General features: G+C 37.7%; 1 protein-coding gene across 35 annotated transcripts in view; it reads left to right on the forward strand.

Moving 5' to 3' along the window:
- The window catches only part of PCCA (propionyl-CoA carboxylase subunit alpha), a 420374-nt gene that overhangs the window by 110042 nt on the left and 283464 nt on the right, over positions 1-26868 (forward strand). For all 35 annotated transcript variants that reach the window (XR_015138441.1, XR_015138440.1, XR_015138442.1 and 32 more), the window contains 2 exons: positions 3624-3737; positions 5849-5902. Coding sequence is in view for 32 of the 35 variants with exons in the window: in XM_086330472.1 (XP_086186598.1) it covers positions 3624-3737; positions 5849-5902 (168 nt within the window). In the remaining 3 variants the exon portion in view is untranslated. The remainder of the gene's footprint in view (positions 1-3623; positions 3738-5848; positions 5903-26868) is intronic.

Here is a 26868-nt window from a genome sequence, read left to right on the forward strand (position 1 = left end):
TAATTATTTAAACAAAAAGTCAATAAGGAAGATGATTTTTTCGGTCCCATAAATTTAAAAACACATCTTTCTTCTGCTAGATTGTTATTTGGCCTAATATAAAAGGCTGATACAAGTAATTTTCCCCTATTTAAAGAATCAAAAAATTTCCAAGTGTTAGTCGTCAAATTGTGTCTTGACTCTTTGCGACCCCATGGACTGTAGCCCATCAGACTGCTCTGGATGGAATTCTCCAGGCAAGAATACTGGAGTGGGTAGACATTCCCTTTTCTAGGGCATCTTCCCAACCCAGGGATCGAACCCGGATCTCCTGTCTTGCAGGCAGATTCTTTACCTATATAAAAACTAATGCTTGAGGAGGAAACTAATAATCTTTAAAATAAATAAAACCCCATTTGGGAACTTTTCTATTGGAAAAGTTTGTGAAGACTAACTCCTTGACTTAGTACTTAAAATCTGATTTTCTATTTGAAACTTGCTGTCAGCAATATCCTGGTTAATTCACTAGTTCAGTTTCAGTTTTCCATTATTGTTATATTTTCATTTTACTATTGAAATATAAAAATGAAATTTATATTTTTTCAGGGTATTGACATTTTTAAGACATAAATACATCTAGTCAGTGTGGGTGATGCTGCTAAGTCATTCTTGAGAGGAGAGTCTGCACTGCTTGAATGCAGTTTGTTTTGTATTAATATCATGAGCTTCCCTAGTAGCTCAGCTGGTGAAGAATCCACCTGCAACGTGGAAGACCTCAGTTCGATTCCTGGGTTGGGAAGATCTGCTGGAGAAGGGATAGGCTACCCACTCTGATACTCTTGGGCTTCCCTTGTGGCTCAGCTGGTAAAGAAAATGCCTGCAATTTGGGAGACCTGGGTTCAATCTCTGGGTTGGGAAGATATGCTGGAGAAGGGAACAGCTACTCACTCCAGTATCCTGGCCTGGAGAGTTCCACAGACAGTATAGTCCATGGGGTCACAAAGAGTCGGACACGACTGAGTGACTTTAACTTTGTATTAATATTATTAAGCCAAAGAAATCACTTTCGTCATTTAGAACAGTAGCAACCAAATTGAAATTGGGTTTTGAAAGTGTTTTAAACTGTTCTTTCCTGGTTGGCTCATGAGTATCTCCTTGGGCACTAAGGCAGCAGAATGTTCCTAGTTTTTTTTCCTCTCTCAAATGGTTTCACCACGTAGTTTTGCTAGTACTGAGCCTGTGCCAGACTGTGGACTTGAGATGCTAGTATATGCTTCTACCTTAAAGCAAGACTTGTTTCTGAGAAATAGAAGAAACCAACCAACCCTTTAGAAACAGCATGTTTTGCTTTTCTTTGTAAAGTCCATAGGCAGTTTTGACCTGCTTTTGATGTATTTATTTGAATGTTTATTCAAACAATATTAATGATCTGCTAAAACATGTTAGGCTTTGAGCTAGATTCTCAGTATGTTTACATGTAAGAGTTTGTGCTAACCTAGGAAGAGTGTCTGTTTTGATGATAGTTGAAAAACAAGGGATGCAACATTATATATGCAGTTTGGTTACAGAAGTATATTTAGAGAAAAGCCTGAAAGTAAACAAGTCAAAATGTTATTAGGGTTCCCCTCCTTTTTAATGCATATTTATTGTAGAAAATTTGGCCATACCAATACACATGGATGCGTGTGTATGTGTTTCAATCCCATCCCCACCCCCTCCACCCCCCACAATACAATCCTTAGTTTCCATATGGATTACTAAAATTGGAGAAGGTTTAATTTAGCATAGCCTTTTACCTCAAAGACAATGGCTTAACAGTGAAAGTTAAGTAGTCATTCAAGTGTATCTATAAATTTAAAAGCTTGTAGCAGTAAAACTGTGCTGGGAGAGATTTTTTTTTTAAAAGGAATTTAAGACAACTTCTGCATTGCAGGACCTTATGATCTGGCAAAGGAGAGTGTATAAATTTTAACAGATGTAATCTGTAAAGCAGTCAAAGTGACATTACTGGGCAGGAGGCGATGAAATGTTAAATTTTGTACCAGGTACTATCGAAGCTCCGATCACAGGAGATTCATCTGAAGACTCTGGTAGAAGTGAAACTTGAAACACCGAGTAGCACCTGGAGGGAGATAAAGGCACAGAATAAGTGTGGATTTAACTTTAAAAACTATCCCCACCTGATTTATGCATTCTTTTTAAAGGATTGTTCAGTATTCAATTTCTTTCTTATAGAGAAAACCCACAACCACAACTACAGCAACTAAATTGCTATTAATAGGGAGTGACCTGGGCAGAAGGCAGTAGAAGAGTGGACATTCTGGTCTGAGAGGAGAAGAGCAAGTTGAAGTTGGCAGTAAGCAAGGCATACAGGAGAGCCTTGCTTTGAGTTTGGGAATCTTTAGGATTCCTTTGTGAGCCCGGCTGCCTTTCCTCGGATATTATTAGAGAAACTGAACTGTGTAGATTTGAGTATTTGATGTTAAGATACTGATCTATAAATCCCTTGAGTAGTAAGTATTTTTAACCTTTCAATACACTATACAGTTTTTTGCATAGTTTGAAAATATTTAATTGAATTGATAAAGATAACTCTGAACTTTCTTCAAGATGACTTGGGTGGGTTGTTTTTGGTGTTTTTTCTTTTTTTGGTCTCATTTAAAACCAAGTGCTTCTTTAAAAACTACTTTATAGCTGGGGAATATAACTTAGCAATACCCAAATGTATTTTCCACCTTAGACTTTTTGGAAGAGGGTAATACATGCCCAGGTATATGGATGTGTTCCAGTTTTTAATGACTGCCTTGTAAAATAAATTTAAATACAGTTCCTTAACCTGGAAAACTGTTAGGAAAAGCCATTTCAAAAACATTATGAATCCCTTTCATCATTTTAAAAGAATAGATTGCTTTCAGAAGTAAGTAACTTACTCTACTCTATGTTGAATGCCTTGTGTTTCTTAAGCAAAAATAGGTTTGAAACACTGTGGACAGAATAGTCTTAAAAATGGAGCACATATTCTTAAATTTGGAGTTGATGTAGAACTTAATGCATGTATTGGTTCTTTTAGGAAGAAAGGTTAAAATGGATGAGGATCGAATGTGAGACTGTTTAAACGATTCTCAAGGTTTTCTGGCGCGTGTGTGGTGGTATTGAACTCTTCAGTCCTGAGCTTCAGTTTGTCCCTGGTGCTGACCTGATGCTGAGCAGGAACACTCACCCCATCCCTTCACTCTGTTCCTCTAATTATCTCCACTTCCTGGGGAGCTTGCTTAGAACTGGGCAGGAGTGCTTGTTATTAGTATATTAGGCTACCCTGGCTACATGTAACAGGGTCGTTTTTGATACAAGATTTATGTGGAGATGAACTGAATATGAATAGGAGGCTAAAATTGTTTGCTGTGATTTTACCTAATCAAATTGGTGTGGAAATTATCGGGTTAGACGGTGAGTTAGGCTTGTAATAAATGAAATCATGGTTAATACAGCCCCTGAGCTTATTTGCCACACCGTAGTTCCTAGTGCGTATTCAGAGAGAGAGGTGAGGACAGCGATGCCCTCGAGTTCGGCGTTCTGTGTATGCTTGCAGATGCAGGTAGTTCTCTTTGCTGGGAGGCCCTGTTAACGCAGAGATTTCTCCTCAGGTTCACGTGAAGATGGCGGACGAGGCTGTCTGCGTCGGCCCAGCTCCCACCAGTAAGAGCTACCTCAACATGAATGCCATCATGGACGCCGTCAGGAGCACCAGGGCCCAAGCTGTGAGTCCGAATGAATCCATCTGCTGCAGCTGTTTCATATGTAGTGAGCGGAACGCTAGAGTTTGTATTTAAAAAAAAAAAAAAAAAAGGAAAAGAATGATTGAAAGTGCTGTTGCAGTTCATGTCACATGAGAGATGTGGCCGAATCCGCTACTGGGAGTCAGAGGCTTCATGGCATCTGGCAGGGTTGGTCTCTGATCTCGCAGGTGGCTGTTGGGTTCAGCTTTCACACTAGGGAGCAGTTTCAGTTCATTTCCAAATTTGCTAGGAGAAGGGGAAAAAAAAAAGAAATCCCAATTAGTTTTGAGTATTAACCCTTTCAGTGTGATAATAGTTTTAAAAAAGTGTTTTATAAATAGGATCCAAAAGACCCTGTCTTAAATTCTGTTTTAATCATTCATAAATTATCTGTGCCTCTTTATACTTCCAGAAATAAGATTGCAGTTGGTAATTATTTGGGTTTGGTGTCAATGGAATGTACATGATTTACATGGAGAAATTGGCAATTCTCCCCATCCCCAATTCTGTGTGAATGGAGTGGAATCCAAGGGAAAAAAAAGTTTCTGATTGGCCATAGTGTTTTATTAATATTGTTGCTGTGTGTGTGTATGTGTTTATCAGAGAACTAATTACATATAATGTTGAAAACCTCTGCAGAGTTATCTGAAATTGGATAGAAGCAGCCAATACCAGCAATTAGCCTGGAGTGCTCCAATTAGTGGGCACATTTCTTTTGGGGGAAAAAAAAAACTTTTACTAAGATGCCTGTTTGAAGAAAAAACTGAATTCATGAGCCCTTATTATAGATGTTATAATTTATTAGCAGAGTTAGTGAAGGTAAAACTCTGTTAACCTATAAAGATAAAACTGTGTTAACTCATAGTAAAACTATAGATTGCCAGGATACAATCTTTAGTTAAATGTTTATATAAAATGAAATTGTTGGAGTGAAACTCCTCTCATATGATGTAGTAGTGTAAATTACTCTGTACCATGTTCATAAAGCTTAGTTTAACATTTAAAAAATCTCAGATGTGAATATACTTATGTGGCAGCCTGGATGGGAGGGGAGTTTGTGGGAGAGTGGATACATGTATATGTACGGCTGAATCTCTTTGCTATCCACCTGAAACTATCACAAAGTTATTAATTGTCTATGGTCCAAAATAAAATAAAATGTTGAAAAAATAGATTAAACTTTAAAATTGAGGGAAAAAAGATCCTATCCTTTTATACCAGGTTGATCATGTAATTGCAGAGAAAAAAATAAACATTCAGGTAAAAAAAGAAATCTCAAATGCATAGATACTTCTAGATTAGATTATGATATTAGCTCACTTAGAAATTTGACATGTAGCAGAATTATTTTCCTAGAAATATGTTTAATACTAATAATAGAGTGACTAAATTTACGTTTGGTCAAATTTACTTGGTTAGAAGAGGATGGTAGAATTTAAGTTGTTGCAGTGTGGCTTGTGAGAGAGGAGAGCATGGAGTGGTTGTCACTGGCTGAGTGGAATGAGGAGGGGAAGAGGGGCAAATATTAGAAAAATCCAGAGTATGGTGAAAAAGTAAAGCCAAACGTTGATTTCAGTTAGGTTTGATGAAAACTGATCATTGGGTAGTGGCTGAGTATGTTCATAATATCAGGAATAAAATACATTCATTGGCTTAGTAGCCAGGGTGTTGGAAAGTAGCAGTTTTTCTGGTACTGTAAAGGAAGGGGAGCTCAGAGTTTCTCCTCCATCTTGTGAAAGGTTTCCTTTAATGTAGTTCTTTGACCCACCAAGCTTATGACCAAAGTTGGTCTCAGGAAAAGTGGGGGAGTTTCGGTGGGGTTGAGTAGCATAGCCAAGTGCAAGTGGGCAGGAAGGTGTGTATGTAGCCGGCCCTGGCTGTGGTTAGGTCCGAAGCAGCGTGCTGCCAGTGATTTCTTGGCATTTTGGTTTGAACTCGGAAACTGAGTTAGAGATATTCAGGATGTTAGAGAGGGCAGTAACCTTACTCGAGAGCCCTAAACAATAAATGCATTAACGTTCTCTTTGTTTTGCTTATTATAAAGGTTTTGCAAATCAGTAAAACTGAAAGTGCTTTTTGTTTTCATTTCTAAGGTACATCCAGGTTATGGATTTCTCTCAGAAAACAAAGAATTTGCCAAACGTTTGGTAAGTTTGTAATGAACGAGAAACTGTTAGCTTATAATTCAGAAAGCAGTGTGATTGTGTTGCTTTTGTAAATGTGGGTAGTGGTGAGTTACAGACTTTTAATTGACCCAAAAATGATTCTTTGAAAATAGTTTGGGAAAAGTGAAGACTTATTCTGTAATCTTAAGTCTTGATTTGAAGAGTAAAATATGGAAAAGTTGTAAAATCATCATTACACATAATGAATGATACCTAGTTTATTACACATTGTGTGGACTTTGACTTTTAAAATTAAATATTTCAGACTTTTAGCTAAATATGGCAGGGAGTCCAGTGATTTATTAATTATTGTACCATAAGCAAGAATGTGAAGCCAGAAGTAAGATTCTGGTATTTGTCCCTTTTATTGCCTATTATGGCATTTAATATTAAATCTTACTATGGCTTCTTTATTGTGGGAAAAGTTTTTTTTTTTTTTTTTAATGATTTGAGTATCCTGCTGATACCATCATCCTGACTAGGTATGTGAACCTATATTTGCTTTTCCAAGTGTATTTACATCTACATTCAAGATGGTACTGAAACCTTAGTTTTTGAGTACTAAAGAATGATATTAAATAATGTTTCAAGAAACTCCTTAGATCAGTTAGGTATTAAGTTAACTTAATATTTTAGTACATTATACTTTGTTTCTGCAATATGCTTGTATTTTGTTCTTTTGATTCAAAATTACTTATGAATGCAATTACCATTTTGAAGATGTTATTGTTCAGTCGCTAAGTCATATCTGACTCTGTGACCGCATGAACTACAGCATGCCGGGCTCCCCTGTCCTTCACTATCTCCTGGAGTTTGTTCAAATTCATGTCCATTGAGTCAATAATGCTATCTAGCCATCTTGTTTTCTGCCGCTCCCTTCTCCTTTGCCTTCAATCTTTCCCAGCATCAGGGTCTTTTCCAGTGAGTCAGCTCTTCACCATCAGGTGGCCAAAATATTGGAGCGTCAGCTTCAGCATCAGTCCTTCCAGTGAATATTCAGGGTCAGTTTCCTTTAGGATTGACTGGTTTGATCTCCTTGCAGTCCAAGGGCCTCTCAAGAGTCTTCTCCAGCACCACAATCCAAAAGCATCAGTTCTTCAGCAGTCAGCCTTCTCTATGGTCCAGCTCTCACAGGTCTACATGGTGACTGGAAAAAACCATAGCATTGACTATTTTCACTTAAAATTCATAAATTTAATTTGGACAAATCTAAAGATCATAGAGTTCTATCTCAAAATGATCTGTTTCAACCAATTTACTTCGCAGATTAAAAACTAAGGTCTAAAGAAGCTGTGACTTGAGCTCACAAAGATGGCTAATAGTAAGAAATGTCTGGAGAGGGCACATGAGGTATAGGTATCTGAGGGTCCAGATCTCCGAGGTTTTGTGCAGTGTATCCACATTTTCCTGTTTATCACTTTTTATTATCTTGTTTGAAATTTTGGCTGAGGTTCTGTCATTATGTAAGAAAATGATTTGAATATATTTTAAATGTATTTGTACAATATGACATATTTAAGTTTGTATGAATGAGGAGTCTCTAAACTATGGTCCATAGGCCAAATGCAGCTGCGGTCTGTTTTTGTATTATAAATTAAGTTTTATTGTCACACAGCCTTGCAGTGTCTGTGGCTGCTTCTGCTTTAGAATAGCAGGGTTGCAGAGCTGTAGTAAAGACTGAATGGCCTGCAAATAAATATTTATGGTATGGCCCTTCATAGAAGAAGTTTGCCAGCTCCTAGTACAGATGAGTCAGAGAAGGCAATGGCAACCCACTCCAGTACTCTTGGCCTGGAAAATCCCATGGACGGAGGTGCCTGGTAGGCTGCAGACCATGGGGTCGCTAAGAGTCGGGCACGACTGAGCGACGTCACTTTCACGTTTCACTTTCATGCATTGGGGAAGGAAATGTCAACCCACTCCAGTATTCTTGCCTGGAGAATCCCAGGGACAGAGGAGCCTAGTGGGGTGCTGTCTATGGGGTCGCACAGAGTTGGACACGACTGAAGCGACTTAGCAGCAGCAGTACAGATGAGTATCTGAGTCTGGGAGAAGTGAAATGCTAATATGTTCATTCATGCATTTATGCAGTCATTAAAAAGGATCAGTTGATATCTTATGTTCAAGGCATTTAAGAACGATATAAAATTGCATCAGATGTGTGTCTTGCTCATGAGCAGCTCACAGTCATGTTGTGAAAAATACGTCAGGTACCACATGACTTCAGGGAGGAAAGTGTTATGAAGAAGATCAGACTCTCTGTTAATGAGGATAAGATTGTGCCATTGGGTGTTTCATGTTAGAGTAAAGAGGATAGAATGTGTGACTAACCCTCCTTTCTCATTTTTCTATTTTTATCTCCTCCATTTTCCTTTTTCCATGCTATGCCTCAGCCAAGCCAGACTGAGCGCTGTTCCCAAATGTGGCTGGTTCTTCCTGTCCCATCCTTCTTACCACTGTCCTCAGTGGTCCTGCCTGTCCCCTCGCTCCACATTTCCAACTACCATCTCTCTTTGAAGGCACAGTTCATGTTACCTCTGCCAGAATAGTTTTCCATGTCCCTCTGGTGAGAACTAATCTTTTCCTCTGTCTTCTAGAGCATTAACATTTTTTAAAAAAAATTTCTTACTTGCTATACCACCTTCCCTATTATGTTAAAATTGTTTCTGTATTTTAGTCTCTTAAAATAAGTAACTTGGTCTTCTCATTCTTTGATTCTCTTTTGTTTTATCACCTAATGATTTCTGTGTAGTAAGTTCAATGAATGTTATGGAAAGATTCAGGAAATATTATTAGATGAAGAATCATAGAATAACCTGCAAGAAAACTTTCCTCCTATGACACAAGGGATGGTTTTGTAATGGGAAAGTGGTATTGCTGTGTGTTTTTATTCACCATGAAAACATGTAGTTGATGATAACTAACCTTCTCTTTTTGTACATCATGGCAAGATTCTTACTTGGGATATAATTTTCCTAGCATTAAAACTTTTCCCATTGAAGTGTGCCATTTAAATTATTCCTTTTGAAATGTCTGGCTATAGCTGCCAAATTCCATAAAAATAGCAGAATGACATAAAATTGCTTACTGATTTTGTTATGCATATCAACATTGTGTGGTTAGTGATGAGCCATTGAAATCTAATGGTTATTATCTCAAACTGGGTGTATTAGAATCTGTTTTCCAAGATAGTGGTGATAGACTACTATATTGGTGACAACCTTTGGCAAGAAAGATGAGCAGAACATGGAAAAGAAATTTTTAAGATTAATTACTGTGGAGTTCCTTTTACTGTAATAGTGTGAGTTATGTTTGAAATTTAATCAAATGTGGAGGGCCCCCACCCATTAATTTCTGGTTCTGTATTTGTTTTATTGCTGTTCAAAATCAGCATAGTATTTACTTTGTTGATAGAAAAGATATTTGTGCTTTATCATCTGATACATTGTTTTTAGTTTACAGCTTTGAATAAATGATTTCTTAAATTTTTTTCTGATTTATGCAAATTTTTTTTGCTTTAGAAAGTACCATGAATCAAATGTTAAAAGCATTCTAAACTTTATACATATTTTTTACAAGGCTAATAATTCTTTATGCTTAACTTATATGAAGTGGGATCAGATTATAGAGTATCCTTACTGCATATAATTTAAACAAAATCTTGTTTCAGCCCCTGGAAAGAGTGGTTTAAAGATTAAATGAGATTTAAAGAGATTTCCTGGGGCTTCCCAGGTGGCGCAGTTGGTAAAGAATCTTCCTGCCAATGCAAGAGACGCAGGTTCTATCCCTGGATAGGGAAGATCCCCTGGAGAAGGAAGTGGTAACCCACTCCAGAATTTTTGCCTGGGAAATCCCACGGACAGAGGAGCCTGGCAGGCTACAGACCATGGGGTTGCAAAAAGTCAGACCGAGCGACTGAGCACGCATTGTAAAGATTTCCTGGTATTCTGTTATCTTTCCGTTTTTTATATATGTATATTTTCATGTTATCATATCATATTTTAATGCAGCACAGCATTATAATTTGCAGTAGTTACCTTTATAAGAAATTCATGTTAGATTTAATAATTTGTGTCTCATGTATGGGTCTTATCCATGTATTTAAAAGATAAGTGTATATATGCGTATATACAGATAGTGTATTCTATCCACAATGCTCAGCATTGAGGGTGGAGAGAGGAACTGTGGGAAGCAGTTGAGGTGTGATGATTGTATTTTTTGTCTCTCTTTGTTGGAGACTTTTTAGTAAGATAAAGAGTACAACTTTCAAAAACAATAATGAGGTGGATATTTTAAATCCATTGAATTGACCAAACATTTAAAAAATAGCTATAATATCCAGTGTAGGCAATTGAACAGGAAGTGTCTTCTTGTTCATGGGAGTGTAAATTCTTTCAGCCCCCTTTTTTCTGTGTTCCAGAAATTTGCTAGGATTACCAAAATTTAAAGCTTATATATTTTTTAACTCAATAATTCCACTCTTAAGAATTTCACCTACAAAGATATACTTTAAAAATGTTCATTGTAAGGTTGTTCATAGTAGCAGATTTTCAAATAGATCAAATTTTTTTCCTTTAAACTGAAGAGAATGACATCTACCCTGTAGGGTTGTTGTAAAGATTAGAAACCACGTGTATAATGAACTTAGCACAAAGTCTGGCATTACCAGGCAGATCACCTTATCCATTATAGGTGTTAGTAATTATTACTGTAGTCAATAGAGAGAGCTATTGAAGAGTTTTCTTTTTATTTTTTTTGAGAATGAGATAGTTAATATTAGCATTTTGGGGGAAATCTGATATTATTTTCATGTGTATTTTGTGAGCTTAGGTGTTTTTCCTGTTGAGATTAATAATCTGATAATATTATATTCCTGTACACACATGGATGATCCTGTAGTTTGCAAAATACTTTCACCTTGACCTATATGATTTCATTTAATTCATGCAACCATTTAACAAAAAGAAATCTGAGACTCAGATGCAGTGATAGGCCAGCAATCGCACGCTATTGGTAAGGAACAGAATCAGGACTTGACCTCAGTGGGATGAGCGTAAGCACATAGAGCTTAAAAAATCCTGTACTGTGGTTGCTTAGTTGAAAAGCGTCAGAAGCCAAACATTGAAGACCGAATACCTGTAGGGAATCTAGCCAGAACACACAGAAATCTGTTCCCCCAGTTTATAATAACAGAGGTGGCACACAGTCAGCTTGTGTAGATAGAAATTCAAAGAAACCCTTTCGCGAGGTCGTAGGTCTTCAGTTGCAAGATTGTAATCCACAGTGTGTAGGAATTGTGAAGTGTGTAGTAAGTACTTGGCAACTGATACTAAAATTATAAAGCTAGCAAGGTTGCCAATAACTTTGTTTAATAATATTTTTGTTCTTAAAATAGTAAGAGTGCATTTAAAATAATCCATTTTATGCCCTGTTCACTCATATTTGGAAAAAAAAAAAAAGCAAAGACCTTGCAAAGCCCAAAGGTGTTTTATAATTCTTATTTTATCTACATAGGTTGTGATCTGGGTAGCTCATGGAAGTATGTTTTGTGTGTGACTTAATTATGTATGTCATGGCTTAAAAAGGTTAATGCTACACTGTATTTTATAGACATCTAATTTTAACTACACAGCTGCTCTTAACATTATTAGAAATTTCCGTTTTGGACACAGGTCTATGATTTTATTATACTAAAATAAAAAAGTTTTGAGAATGTAAAGTCTTAAGTCACTGTATACATTGAAAAGGAAGGTTTCTTCTATCTGTGAATGTCTGGCCCCATCCCCTAGTTTAAATCCCTAGTGGCCACTGCTGCTACCAAATGTGTATTTTTCTAGAGTGCATGCATGCATTTGTGTTAGCCTGCTAGAATTTGCTTATAAATTTGTTATATAGGGCACTCATATTTGCTGAAGTAAGGTTTTGTTTGTTTTTAAGAAGAGAAGTGGGGCTCCCCAGGTGGTTCAGTGGTTAAGAATCCACCTGCCAATGCAGGTGTGACCCCTGGGTTGGGAAGATACCCCACAGGAGGGCATGGCTAGCTACTCCAGTGTTCTTACCTGGGGAATCCCATGGACAGAGGAGCCTGGTGGGCTACGGTCCGTGGGGATTCCAGAGTTAGACTCGACTGAGCCACTAAACTAAAAAGAAGAGAAGTGGCACAGAAATTTTCTTCCCTTCCCCCAGACTTTTAGGAATAGATGTGGAGGAGAAGGAAACGGCAACCCACTCCAGTATTCATGCCTGGAAAATCCCATGGACCGAGGAGCCTGGTGGGCTACCATCCATGGGGTCGCAGAGTCAGACATGACTGAGCGACTTCTGTGTTTTTGAAGCTCAAAGGGATATGGGTCACTGAAAAGGATATAAACCAGGGCAGAATTTCTTAAAGAAGTAACAGATTAGTTAGTTACAACATCAAGATAAATGGAATTGAAACAGAGATGCTACCAAGAGAGTTGGGCAGTACTGCTTAAATAATGCTCAAGAGTTTGTATTCTTAAATTGTTTCCTCTTGAGAGAAGATGAGCAGCCCTGGGCCCACTCAGCTCTGCCTTTTCTGTTCCCCACTTTGGTTATGTGTTGTCACTTTCAGAATTGCACTTTTTTCACCTTGTCATAGTAGCTGCCAAAGTGTGTTTTTATAAACATGGGATTCTAGAGCGCTGGCTTCCTGGGGCAGAGGAGAGAAAGAAATGCGTGTTGTACAAAATCAGTACGTTCATATGTTTAATAAAACAGTTCTATTATTGAAAAAAAAAAAAAAGGAATAGATGTGGAACACCTACATGCAGATACTCCTGCAACATTCCTACTTACTCTTTCTGACAATGTGTGGTATCTTATGATTTATATCAAAGAGAACAATCTCAGATTAAGTGCCTTGCCCAATGTCACATGGCCCGAAAACGAGAGCATAGTATCTTACAGAAGTCTTTGTTAATCCCAGGCTCAGTAAATGTTGTGAACTGCTTCTAAGATGAACTGGAACTAGACCCGATTGTTAGTGTTTTGTTTTGAATTGACTGCTTTGGCATCTATTTTAACTGTTGGTGGAAACTGTTTCTCTTTTGACTCCCCTTCCCCCCCTCTAATTGGTGTACCATTGTTAAGGTCTAAAATCAGAATATATCTTTTGGTTTTCTGGTCTCCTGAGCTTGGACATCAGTGAAAGTAATTGTCTTGGCTTGGATTTGCTGTTACAGGTAAAGTGAGTTGGGAAAAACTCCAGAATAGTCACGGATGTCCGTGTCCTCTCAGGGATCTTTTGTTGAATTAACAATGTCTTCCTGAATTTAGAGGAGAGATCTGGTGACTGTGTCCTTCATAACGGACTGTGTGTGGGATGTTTGAGGACATGGCTGAGAGCGCGCTGGCTTAGAATTCAGCTTCGGAAAGATGACACGGCCTAGACATGCTCTAAATCGGATGCCTGAGAAGGAAAAATCTTCTGTTTTTAGGGAGTCTTTAAGGCAGATTTGTTTAGAATTGTGGGGCTTGGGGAGATTTCAGTAGGAAGGTTTCTTTCTCCCTTTGGCTTGAGGTTAAAACAGTTTGAATTTTATACTCACACTTTCCTCCGCCCTCTCCTTTCTGTCTGCTTGCTTGCTGGTATTACCACTGTCTGGACTCTGAGTTAAAATTCTTAACTCTGCCGCTTTGGAGCTCTGTGATCTTGGACAAGTTGCTTAATGTTTGATTTGAAAGACTGATGTCTTTTATGCTTACTGTTGGCAGGACTTGGTTTTCTCCATCTGACTCATGTCTCTTGTGGCCAGTGTGTAGTCACGCCACTCTTTTTTAATCCTTCTGATCATCTGTATTTTTTAATTGTAGTGTTTGGCCTTTTAAACTTTTTGGTTTGCCTTAGTCTTATTTTCTTTAAAGACAGCTTTTTTTGAGATATAATTTATATCATAACACTCACCCTTTTATAATATAAAAACAAGTTGTATAACTATTGCCACTATGTAATTTCTGTAGAATCTATTACCATTTAATAAATTACCAATATGACTGGATTTATGTCTAACATTTTATAAAATTTTGTGATTGTCTCTTCTTTCTCCATCTTTCCTGTCTTCTTTGGGTTATTTTATTTTCTGGAATTCCATTTTAAATTGTTTAGTGGTTTTCCTAGGGATTACAGTATACATCCTTACTTTTTATGGTCTACTTAGACCTAGTACAGTATTATGCCATTTCATGTACAATGCAGAAATTTTGCAGTCTCATAGCCCACTATTTCCTTCTTTCCATCTCCATTCTCTGTGTTGAGTTTTTGTATGTGTTTCATCTGCATAGGCTATAAACTCCATGGGAAAATGTCATAATTTTTCCTTTAAATGTTTTTTGAAATGAGTTAAGACATTTCCTTCATTAATGACCCAAATAGCATTCAGTTGAAATTAACACTGATTTTTATTTTTGTTCTTTTTGTTTTGGTTTTGTAGAAGAATTATTAAGTTCATTTTTTATTATGTTTAAATGTGGTAAAATGTACATAACATAAACTTTACCTTTTTATCCATCTTTAAGTGTACAGTTTGGCGGCATTAAGTATACTTACTGGTACACTGTCTATCACTGCCTTCATCTCCAGAATTCGTTCATCATCCAGAACTGAAACTCTCAACCCATTAAATAGTAACATTCTGTTTCCCCTACCCCTGAACATTCTGAAATCACCCTACCCCTCCTACTTTCTGTCTCTGAATTTAACTGCTCTGGGTAACTCTAAGTGGAATCATACAATATTTGTCCTTTTATGACCGGCTTACTTCACTTTAGCATAATGTCTTTACTCCATGCATGTTGTAGCGCGGGTCAGGATTTACCTCCTTTTGAAGGCTGAATAATAGTCTGCTGTATGGATATATACCACATTTTGTTTATCCATTATCTGTTGATTATCACCCAATTGGTACATGGGTAGAAGGTAGAAATTACCCTTTTTAGTTTTTTTGTATCATTCAAGAATCTTTCAGTACACGTTTGTTAACTATTCTTTAGATGAGAGAAGTTGCTGAATTAAAATTTGAAATTTTGAAAATAGAAAGGGTATTTGTGAAGCCTTTCTGTAGTGTACTGTTGTAATGCAGTTTTTAACTTAGTAACTTTGTGATCTCTTTATTTTTATCCATTTATTTGTAACTCTTATACTTAAAATTTAGTGGAGAAGATTGTTGTTCTCATGAAGGTAATAGATTGAGGATTTTGTGGGACTAAATGAAGTAACATTAATTATCATGGTTACATATAGTTAATGATTCTTACTGCCCCACATATATTCTAAAATTAGGCTTTTCAGTGCATGCTTTCTAAAAAGGGGCAAAGAGGCAGAAATAATGAGATGATTCTGGGGCTTTGTTTTCTGACTGGACCTTATCTAAAGATACTGTTACAAAGCTTTTGAGGTGCCATACTGAAAACTGTGTGACATGCTGATTTGCCTAAGCAGAGAGTGTTCCTTTCTTGTGTGTGTGTACTTCCCAACATGCTTAGGGCATGTCTGCAAATGTGTGCACTTTCTTAGCTTTTTATTCAGCCCTTCACATATGAGTTGGTTATTGAATGCAGTTTTTTAAGAGAAATAACCTTAATGACCCAAGTCAAATCCCTTATGATTATTAAGTGGAAGTGACAAATAGATTCAAGGGATTAGATCTGGTAGACAGAATGTGCCTGAAAAACTATGGACGGAAGCTTGTAACATTTGTCCAGGAGGTGGTGATCAAAACCGTCCCCAAGAAGGAGAAATGCAGGAAAGCGAAGTGGTCGTCTGAGGAAGCCTTACAAATAGCTGAGAAGAGAGAAGCAGAAGACAAAGGAAAAAGAGAAAGATATACCCAACTGAATGCAGAGTTCCAGAGACTAGCAAGGAGAGATAAGAAAGACTTCTTAAGGGAACAATGCAAAAAAATAAAGGAAAACAGTAGAATGGGAAAGACTAGAGATCTCCTCAAGAAAATTAGAGATACCAGGGAAACATTTCATGCAAAGATGGGCTCAATAAAGGATAGAAACAGTAAGGATCTAACAGAAGCAGAAGAGATTAAGAAGAGGGGGCAAGAATACATAGAAGAACTGTGCAAAATAGTGACCATGATGCTGTCACTCACCTGGAGCCAGACATCCTGGAGTGTTTAGTCAAGTGGGCCTTAGGAAGCATTACTAGGAACAAAGCTAGTGGAGATGATGGAATTCCAGCTGAGCTATTTCAAATTCTAAAAGATAATGCTGTTAAAGTGCTTCATTCAATATGTTAGTAAATTTAAAAAACTCAGGAGTGTACTGAGAAAAACACTGGAAAAGATTAGGACTGGAAAATGTCCAGTCCTGGACATTCCAATCCCAAAAGAAAGGCAATGCCAAAGAATGTTCAAACTACCATACAGTTGCACTCATTTCACATACTGCCAAAGTAATGCTCAAAATCCTTCAAGTTAGGTTTCAGCAGTAGGTGAACTGAGAACTTCCAGATATACAAGCTAGATTTAGAAAACACAGGAAGCAGAGATTGAATTGCCAACATCCATTGGATTGGATTGTAGAAAAAGCAAGGGAATTCCAGAAAAACATTTGCTTCATTGATCACAACAAACTGTGGAAAATTCTTAGAGAGAGTAATACCAGACCATCTTATCTGTCTTCTGAGAAACCTGTATGCAGGTTAAGAAGCAACAGTTAGAACCAGACATGGAACAACGGACTGATTCCAAATTGGGAAAGGAGTATGCCAAGGCTGTATATTGTCATCCTGCTTATTTAACTTCTGTGCAGAGTACATCATGAGAAATGTCAAGTAGATGAATCACACACTAGAATCAAGATTGCTGGGAGAACTATCAATAGCCTCACATATGCAGATGATACCACTGTAATGGTGGAAAGTGAAGAGGAACTAAAGAGCCTCTTGATAAAGGTGAAAGAGGAGAGTGAAAAAGCTGGCTTAAAAATGAACATTCAAAAAAACATTCAAAAAGATCATAGTATCTGGTCCCATCACTTCATGACAAATAGATGGGAAAAAAGTGGAAATGGTGACAAATTTTATTTTCTTGGGCTCCAAAATCACTGCAGATGGTGACTGCAGCCACGAAATTAAAAGATGCTTGCTTTTAAATAAAAATATTTCCTTACAAGTACAGTGGCTGAGAAATGTAACACATAATTTTTTCTAATGATATGCTATTTCTCTGGTTGTAGTTCAGTTGCTAAGTCATGTCTGACTCCTTGAGATCCCATGGACTGCAGAATGCAGTTTTCTTTTTAAAAGAAAAACTATGACAAACCTATGGATGTGAGAGTTGGACTGTGAAGAAGGCTGAGCGCCGAAGAATTGATGCTTTTGCACTGTGGTGTTGGAGAAGACTCTTGAGAGTCCATTGGACTGCAAGGAGATCCAACCAGTCCATTCTGAAGGAGATCAGCCCGGGGATTTCTTTGGAAGGAATGATGCTAAAGCTGAAACTCCAGTACTTTGGCCACCTCATGTGAAGAGTTGACTCATTGGAAAAGACTCTGATGCTGGGAGGGATTGGGGGCAGGAGGAGAAGGGGATGACAGAGGATGAGATGGCTAGATGGCATCATTGACTTGATGGACGTGAGTCTGAGTGAACTCTGGGAGTTGGTGATGGACAGGAAGGCCTGGCGTGCTGCAATTCATGGGGTCGCAAAGAGTCGGACACGACTGAGCGACTGATCTGATCTGATCTGATGACAAACCTAGACAGTATATTAAAAAGCAGAGACATTACTTTGCCAACAAAGGTCTGTCTAGTCAAAGCTATGGTTTTTCCAGTAGTCATGTATGGATGTGAAAATTGGACCATGAAGAAGGCTGAGTGCTGAAGAATTGATGCTTTTGAACTGTGGTGCTGAAGACTCTTGAGAGTCCCTTGGACAGCAAGGAGATCAAACCAGTCAGTCCTAAAGGAAATCAACCCTGAATATTCACTGGGAGGACTGATGCTGAAGCTCCAATACTTTGACCACTTGATGCAAAGAGCTAACTCTTTGGAAAAGACTCTAATGCTGGGAAAGATTGAGAACATGAGGAGAAGAGGGGAATAGAGGATGGGATAGTTAGATAGCATCACCGACTCAGTGGACATGAGTTTGAGCAAACTCTGGGAGATAGTGGAGGACAGACGATCCTGGCATTCTGCAGTCCATGGGATCTCAAGGAGTCAGACATGACTTAGCAACTGAACCATAAACAGAGAAATAGCATATCATTAGAAAAAATTATGTGTTGCATTTCTCAGCCGCTGTACTTATAAGGAAATATTTTGATTAATATAGATGCTGCTGTTGATTACAACAGTAGAAGAGTACAAGCAAAACAACTGTGATCTTGATGTGAATTGATAAGATTTCTACCTTTAGCAGTTTAACTTTTTGGAATACGTATTGTGTGCCAGGCACTATTCCAATCACTATGTGTACTGATTCTTTTGCTTTCCTAACAGCCCTACAGGTGGATAGTACTGTTTTCATAGGTATAGAAGGCAAAAGCAAGGTAAATTTATGCAGATTGCTGAACTAGCTCTTAGTACCTGGGCAAGGATTCAAGCCCAGGCATCACCTACTCTCCTATCTTCAGGGCTGTAGAAAAGATTGTACAAATTCAGTTCAGTCAGTCAGTTCAGTCACTCAGTCGTGTCCGACTTTTTGCGACCCCATGAATTGCAGCACGCCAGGCCTCCCTGTCCATCACCAACTCCCAGAGTTCACTAAGACTCACGTCCATCAAGTCAGTGATGCCATCCAGCCATCTCATCCTCTGTCATCCCCTTCTCCTCCTGCCCCCAATCCCTCCCAGCATCAGAGTCTTTTCCAATGAGTCAGCTCTTCGCATCAGGTGGCCAAAGTACTGGAGTTTCAGCTTTAGCATCATTCCTTCCAAAGAAATCCCAGGGCTGATCTCCTTCAGAATGGACTGGTTGGATCTCCTTGTAGTCCAATGGACTCTCAAGAGTCTTCTCCAACACCACAGTTCAAAAGCATCAATTCTTCGGCGCTCAGCCTTCTTCACAGTCCAACTCTCACATCCATACATGACCACAGGAAAAACCATAGCCTTGACTAGACAGACCTTTGTTGGCAAAGTAATGTCTCTGCTTTTGAATATGCTGTCTAGGTTGGTCATAACTTTTTTTCCAAGGAGTGAGCGTCTTTTAATTTCATGGTTGCAGTCACCATCTGCAGTGATTTTGGAGCCCAGAAAAATAAAGTCTGACACTGTTTCCACTGTTTCCCCATCTATTTCCCATGAAGTGATGGGACCAGATGCCATGATCTTCGTTTTCTGAATGTTGAGCTTTAAGCCAACTTTTTCACTCTCCTCTTTCACCATCATCAAGAGGCTTTTTAGTTGCTCTTTACTTTCTGCCATAAGTGTGTCATCTGCATATCTGAGGTTATTGATACTTCTCCTGGCAATCTTGATTCCAGCTTGTGCTTCTTCCAGCCCAGTGTTTCTCATAATGTACTCTGCATATAAGTTAAATAAGCAGGTCACAATATACAGCCTTGACGTACTCCTTTTCCTATTTGGAACCAGTGTGTTGTTCCATGTCCAGTTCTAACTGTTGCTTCCTGACCTACATACAGGTTTCTCAAGAGGCAGATCAGGTGGTCTGGTATTCCCATCTCTTTCAGAATTTTCCACAGTTTCTTGTGATCCACACAGTCAAAGGCTTTGGCATAGTCAGTAAAGCAGAAATAGATGTTTTTCTGGAACTCTCTTGCTTTTTTGATGATCCAGCAGATGTTGGCAATTTGGTCTCTGGTTCCTCTGCCTTTTCTAAAACCAGCTTGAACATCAGGGAGTTCACGGTTCATGTATTGCTGAAGCCTGGCTTGGAGAATTTTGAGCATTACTTTACTAGTGTGTGAGATGAGTGTAATTGTGCGTTAGTTTGAGCATTCTTTGGAATTGCCTTTCTTTGGGATTGGAATAAAAACTGACCTTTTCCAGTCCTGTGGCCACTGCTGAGTTTTCCAAATTTGCTGGCATATTGAGTGCAGCACTTTCACAGCATCATCTTTCAGGATTTGAAATAGCTCAACTGGAATTCCATCACCTCCACTAGCTTTGTTCATAGTGATGCTTTCTAAGGCCCACTTGACTTCACATTCCAGGATGTCTGGCTCTAGGTAAGTGATCACACCATCGTGATTTTCTGGGTCGTGAAGATATTTTTTGTACAGTTCTTCTGTGTATTCTTGCCACCTCTTCTTAATATCTTCTGCTTCTGTTAGGTCCATACCATTTCTGTCCTTTATTGGGCCCATCTTTGCATGAAATGTTCCCTTGGTATCTCTGATTTTCTTGAAGAGATGTCTAGTCTTTCCCATTCTGTTGTTTTCCTCTATTTCTTTGCACTGATCCATGAATCAAGGCAAATTGGAAGTGGTCAAACAAGAGATGGCAAGAGTGAACGTCGACATTCTAGGAATCAGCTAACTAAAATGGACTGGAATGGGTCAGTTTAACTCAGATGACCATTATATCTACTACTGCAGGCAGGAATCCCTCAGAAGAAATGGAGTAGCCATCATGGTCAACAAAAGAGTCTGAAATGCAGTACTTGGAAGCAATCTCAAAAATGACAGAATGATCTTTGTTCGTTTCCAAGGCAAACCATTCAATATCACAGTAATCCAAGTCTATGCCCCAACCAGTAATGCTGAAGAAGCTGAAGTTGAATGATTCTATGAAGACCTACAAGACCTTTTAGAACTAACACCCAAAAAAGATGTCCTTTTCATTATAGGGGACTGGAATGCAAAAGTAGGAAGTCAAGAAACACCTGGAGTAATAGGCAAATTTGGGCTTGGAATACACAATGAGCAGGGCAAAGACTATTAATAGAGTTTTGCCAAGAAAATGCACTGGTCATAGCAAACACCCTCTTCCAACAACACAAGAGAAGACTCTACACATGGACATCACCAGATGGTCAACACTGAACTGAAATCAGGCTGATTATATTCTTTGCAGCCAAAGATGGAGAAGCTCTATACAATCAGCAGAAACAAGACCAGGAGCTGACTGTGGCTCAGACCATGAACTCCTTATTGCCAAATTCAGACTTAAATTGAAGAAAGTAGGGAAAACCACCAGACCATTCAGGTATGACCTAAATCAAATTCCTTATGATTATACAGTGGAAGTGAGAAATAGATTTAAGGGCCTAGATCTGATAGATTGAGTGCCTGATGAACTATGGAATGAGGTTCGTGACATTGTACGGGAGACAGGGATCAAGACCATCCCCATGGAAAAGAAATGCAAAAAAGCAAAATGGCTGTCTGGGGAGGCCTTACAGATAGCTTGTACAACTTGTTACAGAACAATACAAAACCTATACAAGTTTTCAGCTCTTTTTTTTTTCTTCACCCATCATTATGTTTTCTTTGCCAGACTGTGTGTGCTCTGTCACTTAGTTGTGTCCAACTTACCACCCCATGGACTGTAGCCGCCCCCCAGGCTCCTCTGTCCGTGGGATTTCCCAGGCAAGACTACTAGAGTGGGTTGTCATTTCCTCCTCCAGGGCATCATCCTGACCCAGGGATGGAACCTGTATCTCCTGCCTTGGTGGGCCCATTCTTGACCACTGAGCCACCAGGAAACTATAATAAATTTAATAATTATGATTTTGTTAGGCCTGTTGATCTAAAGCTTATCTAAAGAGTTGTCTGCAAAAGTTAAGCTTTTCTCCTGAAAGCTGGAAGTGAGGAAAAGAAGCAGTTAAAATAAGAAAAGCATATAGGAAAAAAAGAAATGGAAAGCAGTGGTTGTAGTTTGTAGTGGAGTCTGTGGTGTGGAGGTCCTGGTTGAGCCAGTATGTGGCAGCTGCCTCAGCCACTGAGAACACCCATGTTGGCCGACTCCCTTTTCAGATGTCTTGGCCAGTATCGTTCTAGTGATTGGGGTGTGTGGGTCTTAGCAGCTGTAACAAAATTTGGTAGAGGTTAAAAACAGCATTGAGGGTGAGGAAGCTACAGATACTGAAAGATAATCAAGAAATAAGAGATAGAAAATAAAATAATCCTTCCGAGTTGTCAAAAATAACCAATAATGCAGAAGTGTATATCCTATAGAAGGTAGGCAATTGCTTGTGTCCTCTGAGGAAATCACCCAGACAAATGTGTATTTTCTTCATGGAGAAGGAAAGTCAAAAGTTCTTGGATTCCTGATAGATAGGCAGTGTACCTCTGAGTGACAGATGGGTCTGTTAGATAGGTCTCTGATAGGGGAGGAATGAAGACTTGGGTTCCTAGCAAAGTAATGAATCTCTTGTTTGGGGGATTGTTGGTGTTGTTCAGTCGCTAAGTTGTGTCTGACTTTCTTCGACCCCATGGACTGCTGCAAGCCCAGCCTGTCTGCAACCTTTATTCACAATAGTGAATCCTCACTATTTCCGGAGTTTGCCCAAGTTTGTGTCCATTGACTTATTATCAAATAGTATAAAACGTGGTTGCACATGCTTCCTACACACCCCTAAGCCGTATATAGGCTGTGGTATCACTATCTAAAGTGTGGATGAAGACACTGAATCTGAAATAAAATGATTTTCCTCATCTTATGCTAGTAGGTTGTCAGTTCTTTTGATTAAAGTTCATTGTGTTTTCAAGCCCTGAGGATTCAAAAAAGCTGGAGTTTAACTGCATGCCATTATACGGAAAACTTAAATTTAACCAGAAACCACAATGAGAAAATAAGCAGATTTTTAATTTTGTAACAAATGATTATTTGTTATTAACCGTTTAGGGCCTTAAGAGTCTGCTGTGCTTTTAGGTTATCAAAGAAAGATAAAATTGTATTCAAATGTGTTAATGTTGTGAGTGCTTACTCGTACTAGAGTATTCTTTGGAAAACTAACTCATAATAACTTAAAATGGTAAATTTAACTAATAATAGCCTTATTTTACTCATTCTCGTGCCACTTTTACTTTGAAATTTTCATTAAAAATTTATAAAGTTTATTTTAGTTATGAAGATTATATTTTAAAAGTTAATAGATACTAGATGTCTGTTCACATTTTGTTTCAGAATTTTCCATTGTCAATCTCCAATTAGATAATGGTTAATAATAATCTTTGCCTCTATATATATTACCCCCTACTCAAATAAACCAAATATTTTGCTTATTTTGAGATTAAATCATTAGCTTATACTTCTTTTCCTGACAAACTATATAATTTTCAGTCTTGCAGAGTCTCTGGTGAGTTTTAGATCACTAAGTCTAGAATTTGTTGACTGAATTAATGAATTAAGCAATAGATTAATAGCTTGTTGGTTTTTTTTTTTTTTAAACCACCAGAGATCTTATTTTCACTCTTCAGAAACTAATGATTCACAAATCTTAACCAAAGTGGACCACATTTACGATAATGTTTTGCACAACATTTTTAGCCGATGAAGTGTAAAAATTTCATGTTTGTCTTAGCTTTTCGGTCCCTGAGGTATTAAAAGTGGTGACAGGGCTTCTCTGTTACTGTTTTGCAGCTAGCTCTTTTAATTGATGTTGAATTGTGGCTTTCCATGCACACAGGGTTCAGTAAAAAGGTTGCAGTCATCTAGCGAGCATTTTTCCTTTAATGTGCTCATTAGTGATGGCAAGTCCAGGTTTCAGCACACGTCAGTAATTTACATTTCATTGCTGAGTGGCTGCCCTTGTTCTAGAGTTGTTTCTAAGCCCAGTGAATATATATTGGGAATAAACAGAGTAGAAGAATTGAAAGCCAGATACCCTGCCAGGCCTTTCAGTTGGTTCTGAAGCTTCCAGTGGATATCTGATTAGCAATGCATGAAGCAGGATGGAAATGCAAAGATGAGGCTTGCAGAAGTTGTCACAGGTAGGCCACTCCCTTAAATCCCCTTTTTGTGACCACCTTTCCATTTCATCTTCCTCAGGTTCTTCTTTCAAGACAGACTAGCTGTCAAAGTGCAAATACTCTGTTAGACCTCAGAGGTGAACAATAGAGGATTGACCTGGTTCCTTTACCCCTTCTGAGTGTTAAGCCAAGTCTGATTGTTATGCAGTGAGTCGATGTGAGCAAAGCCTTGCTAGGCCTTTAGAGCTCCTAGGGACCCCGTTATTGTGAGGGATCTCTGGGGTGATTCCTTCTGGGATTCATTTTTCCTCTTTGCCTGATTGGTAGCAGCTTGTTCTGGCTTTTGAAAGCTGGCTTAGATCATTCAGGGGTAATCTGTGAAGTCTGTGGGTCAGTGTTACTGCACATCAGGCCAGGTCTCTTGTTATGATGTTGTCCTCGAAACTGGGATGTTAGGGAAAATCCAGAAGTTTCCTTCTCGTAGAAAAACCTGCTATATTAGAAAGAAACATTTTTAGACCTTGGGATTTTATTCTAAGTTACTTTATGCATAGAAACAGTAGCATTAGGAAACACTAGCCTCACTGTCTTCAGAAGGTTAATAATGTAATTCTCTATACATTTTATTTACATATACATGGAAATTCAGGTTTCTTGTGAGAAAGTAGATACTAATATTGCCCGTTGGTTGTTAGTATGGTCACCTGTCTACTTATTTATTTTTCTGATGTTTTTCAAAACATTGAATTTAAGAAGTTTTGTTCAGAATTCATGGTTAGAAGCAAAGGTGAGTGAATTTATGACCAACAATACAATATTGAAAGATGATGAAAAATATGTGTTACTATTTTATGGTAAATTGAGTTGGATGTGATTCAGCTCTTAAACATGAACGTATGTTAAGCACGGTTTATTAAGTCTTTATATTAGTTTTTTTTTTTTTTTAAGCTAGATTTTAATAGAGGAGCAACATGGAACAATGTAGTTTTTGGAAATTTTTTTATGTGTATGAAGGTAAAGATGGGAATCTTGAGGATGTTAGCTTAGAAATGTTCTGATCAGTTTTTGTAGCCTTTGCAAAAATGTAACCATAAATTTACCTTCTAGATGACGACTTGAAACTATTCCTTTTGGATGCTTGCCAGGTAAAAGCCCCATGGGGTTAAGTTCTGGAAAATCACTTGCAAATTTGTGGGGGATATCAGTGACTTTAAATATTTAACTGTCCAAACTGTCATCTACGTGCATTCTGTCTCTGCATTGAGTTAAAAAAAATGAGAAGTTTGCTAGCCAGTTAGAATTAAAGGTGACATCTGCTTTTAATTGGTGTTTTATTTTCTTCCAAGTCAGTAAAAATTCAGTAAGACATGAATTATCAAATTTTGCAATGCTAAGCAACTTGTCAAGTGACAGTCCTACCTTGAGCACTTATACAGATGGAAAGTGTTAAAACGTTGATTAATCGTTCTGAGTTCTGATTATGCTTTTAGAAGGCCAAAGCTTCCATAACCATTGCCAGCTTTCTTGTGTCAGTATTCATTTGTTAATTTTGTAGGCTTTTTTCAATTACTGGCAAATTGCCTCTAGTATAATTAGCATTTAACTAGTTTTAGTGATTCTTGGTTTAGTAGACTTGAGGTCAGATAAAGGCATTATAGAATTCTTATGTTTCTCAAGTCTTATTTATTTAGTAAACTTCTTTGTTAAATTGTTTATAGTAAAAAAAAAAAAAAAAGAGCTTAAAAAATCTCAAACTGAACCTTAAGATATTCTCTTATATATACTTGTGTTGTTGAGAAGGGAGTATTTGATTCTTGACAAAGGTAGCCTTGCATGGACCCCCTGTTGAAAAAGGAAATTGATTATTTCTGTTTTTGCCATTTCCTAAACATTTTAAGATATAAAACGTAAGAGTAGAGAAATCAGTTCCTTCAAGAAGAGCATATAAAAATAACTCAAGACTTCAAACATTCTCAGACCTAAAAGAGACCAAAGAAAATATTTTCATCATAGTGACTACATTTATATTTTCTAGTTACTGAAAATTTCATCATGGTACTGAGTAGTCTGTTTATAGAAAGTGTCCTTAAAAATTCAACCATGAGGATTTTTTTTTCTAATCGTTAATATGAAAGTAGATTTCCTCCTTTTCCTATTTGAATAGATCTGTATATTAGAGGTAGAATTGTGTTTAGAAAGTGGTTAGGACTTACAGCAGCATTTCTCAAATTGGTCTCTTAATATCACTAGACTTTAATATTAAGAAACCTTTAATTCAGGTTTCTTTTTAATTGTCTGCTTTAGAATATCTGATAAATGTTTATGTAGTAATGTGTTTTTGCTGCCAGAAGATGATTGCATTGTTTAATATGATTCAAAATCTGTCCTATTCAGTTACTTGGATGCTGTGTCAATTGTATTTCGACTTAATAACTAGAAAAGATGCTTATATAAATTAACAGTTGATAAGTAGCATCTTGAACCCAAAGGCCAAGTTTAACAGTTTCTTATACATTTTTAAAAAATATGTGAAAAATAGGAAATTTAGCTCTTCTCTTTAAACTGTACAAAACACTTTTATAGTCATTTCAGTGCCTGATAACTTCAAGGTTCATTGCCCCAGTACATTTTTCAAATTATTTGCTTCTCAATACATAAGGCTTTAATTTACCTCCTACCGACAAACCCCAAATGGGTTTTTAAGAATTTTGAAGGTGGATTGCTACAGTTGGGTTGCAGCAACGGCTTTGATTGCTAACATGAGATTCTTTAAGACTCCCCAAATATAGAAGGATGGATGGGAGGTTCAGGCAGCATCTTCTGGGCAAATGCTAAGGTGTTTTTCTTTTCAGTCACAGAATTCCTGTTTTCTATAATATGTTTCTTTGAAACCCATGTTAATGCCTATTTCTTTGAAAATATAATTTAGATGCAACATTTAGCTATTTTTTCCACTGTTAACTTAAATTTTGGTTTGTATGAGCTTTTTTAATCTTGAATTTTACCTAACATTAGTGAAGATAAATATAAGGTTTGTACCATGACGTACCCTAAAACAGTGCTTACTGCTCCTGTAAATAACTCTGATATTATTAG

The sequence above is a fragment of the Bos grunniens genome, chromosome 12 (assembly GCF_055505025.1).
Source record: "Bos grunniens cultivar Pamir isolate PY7600 chromosome 12, Bosgru_T2T1.0, whole genome shotgun sequence".
NCBI classification, from domain to species: Eukaryota; Metazoa; Chordata; class Mammalia; order Artiodactyla; family Bovidae; genus Bos; species Bos grunniens.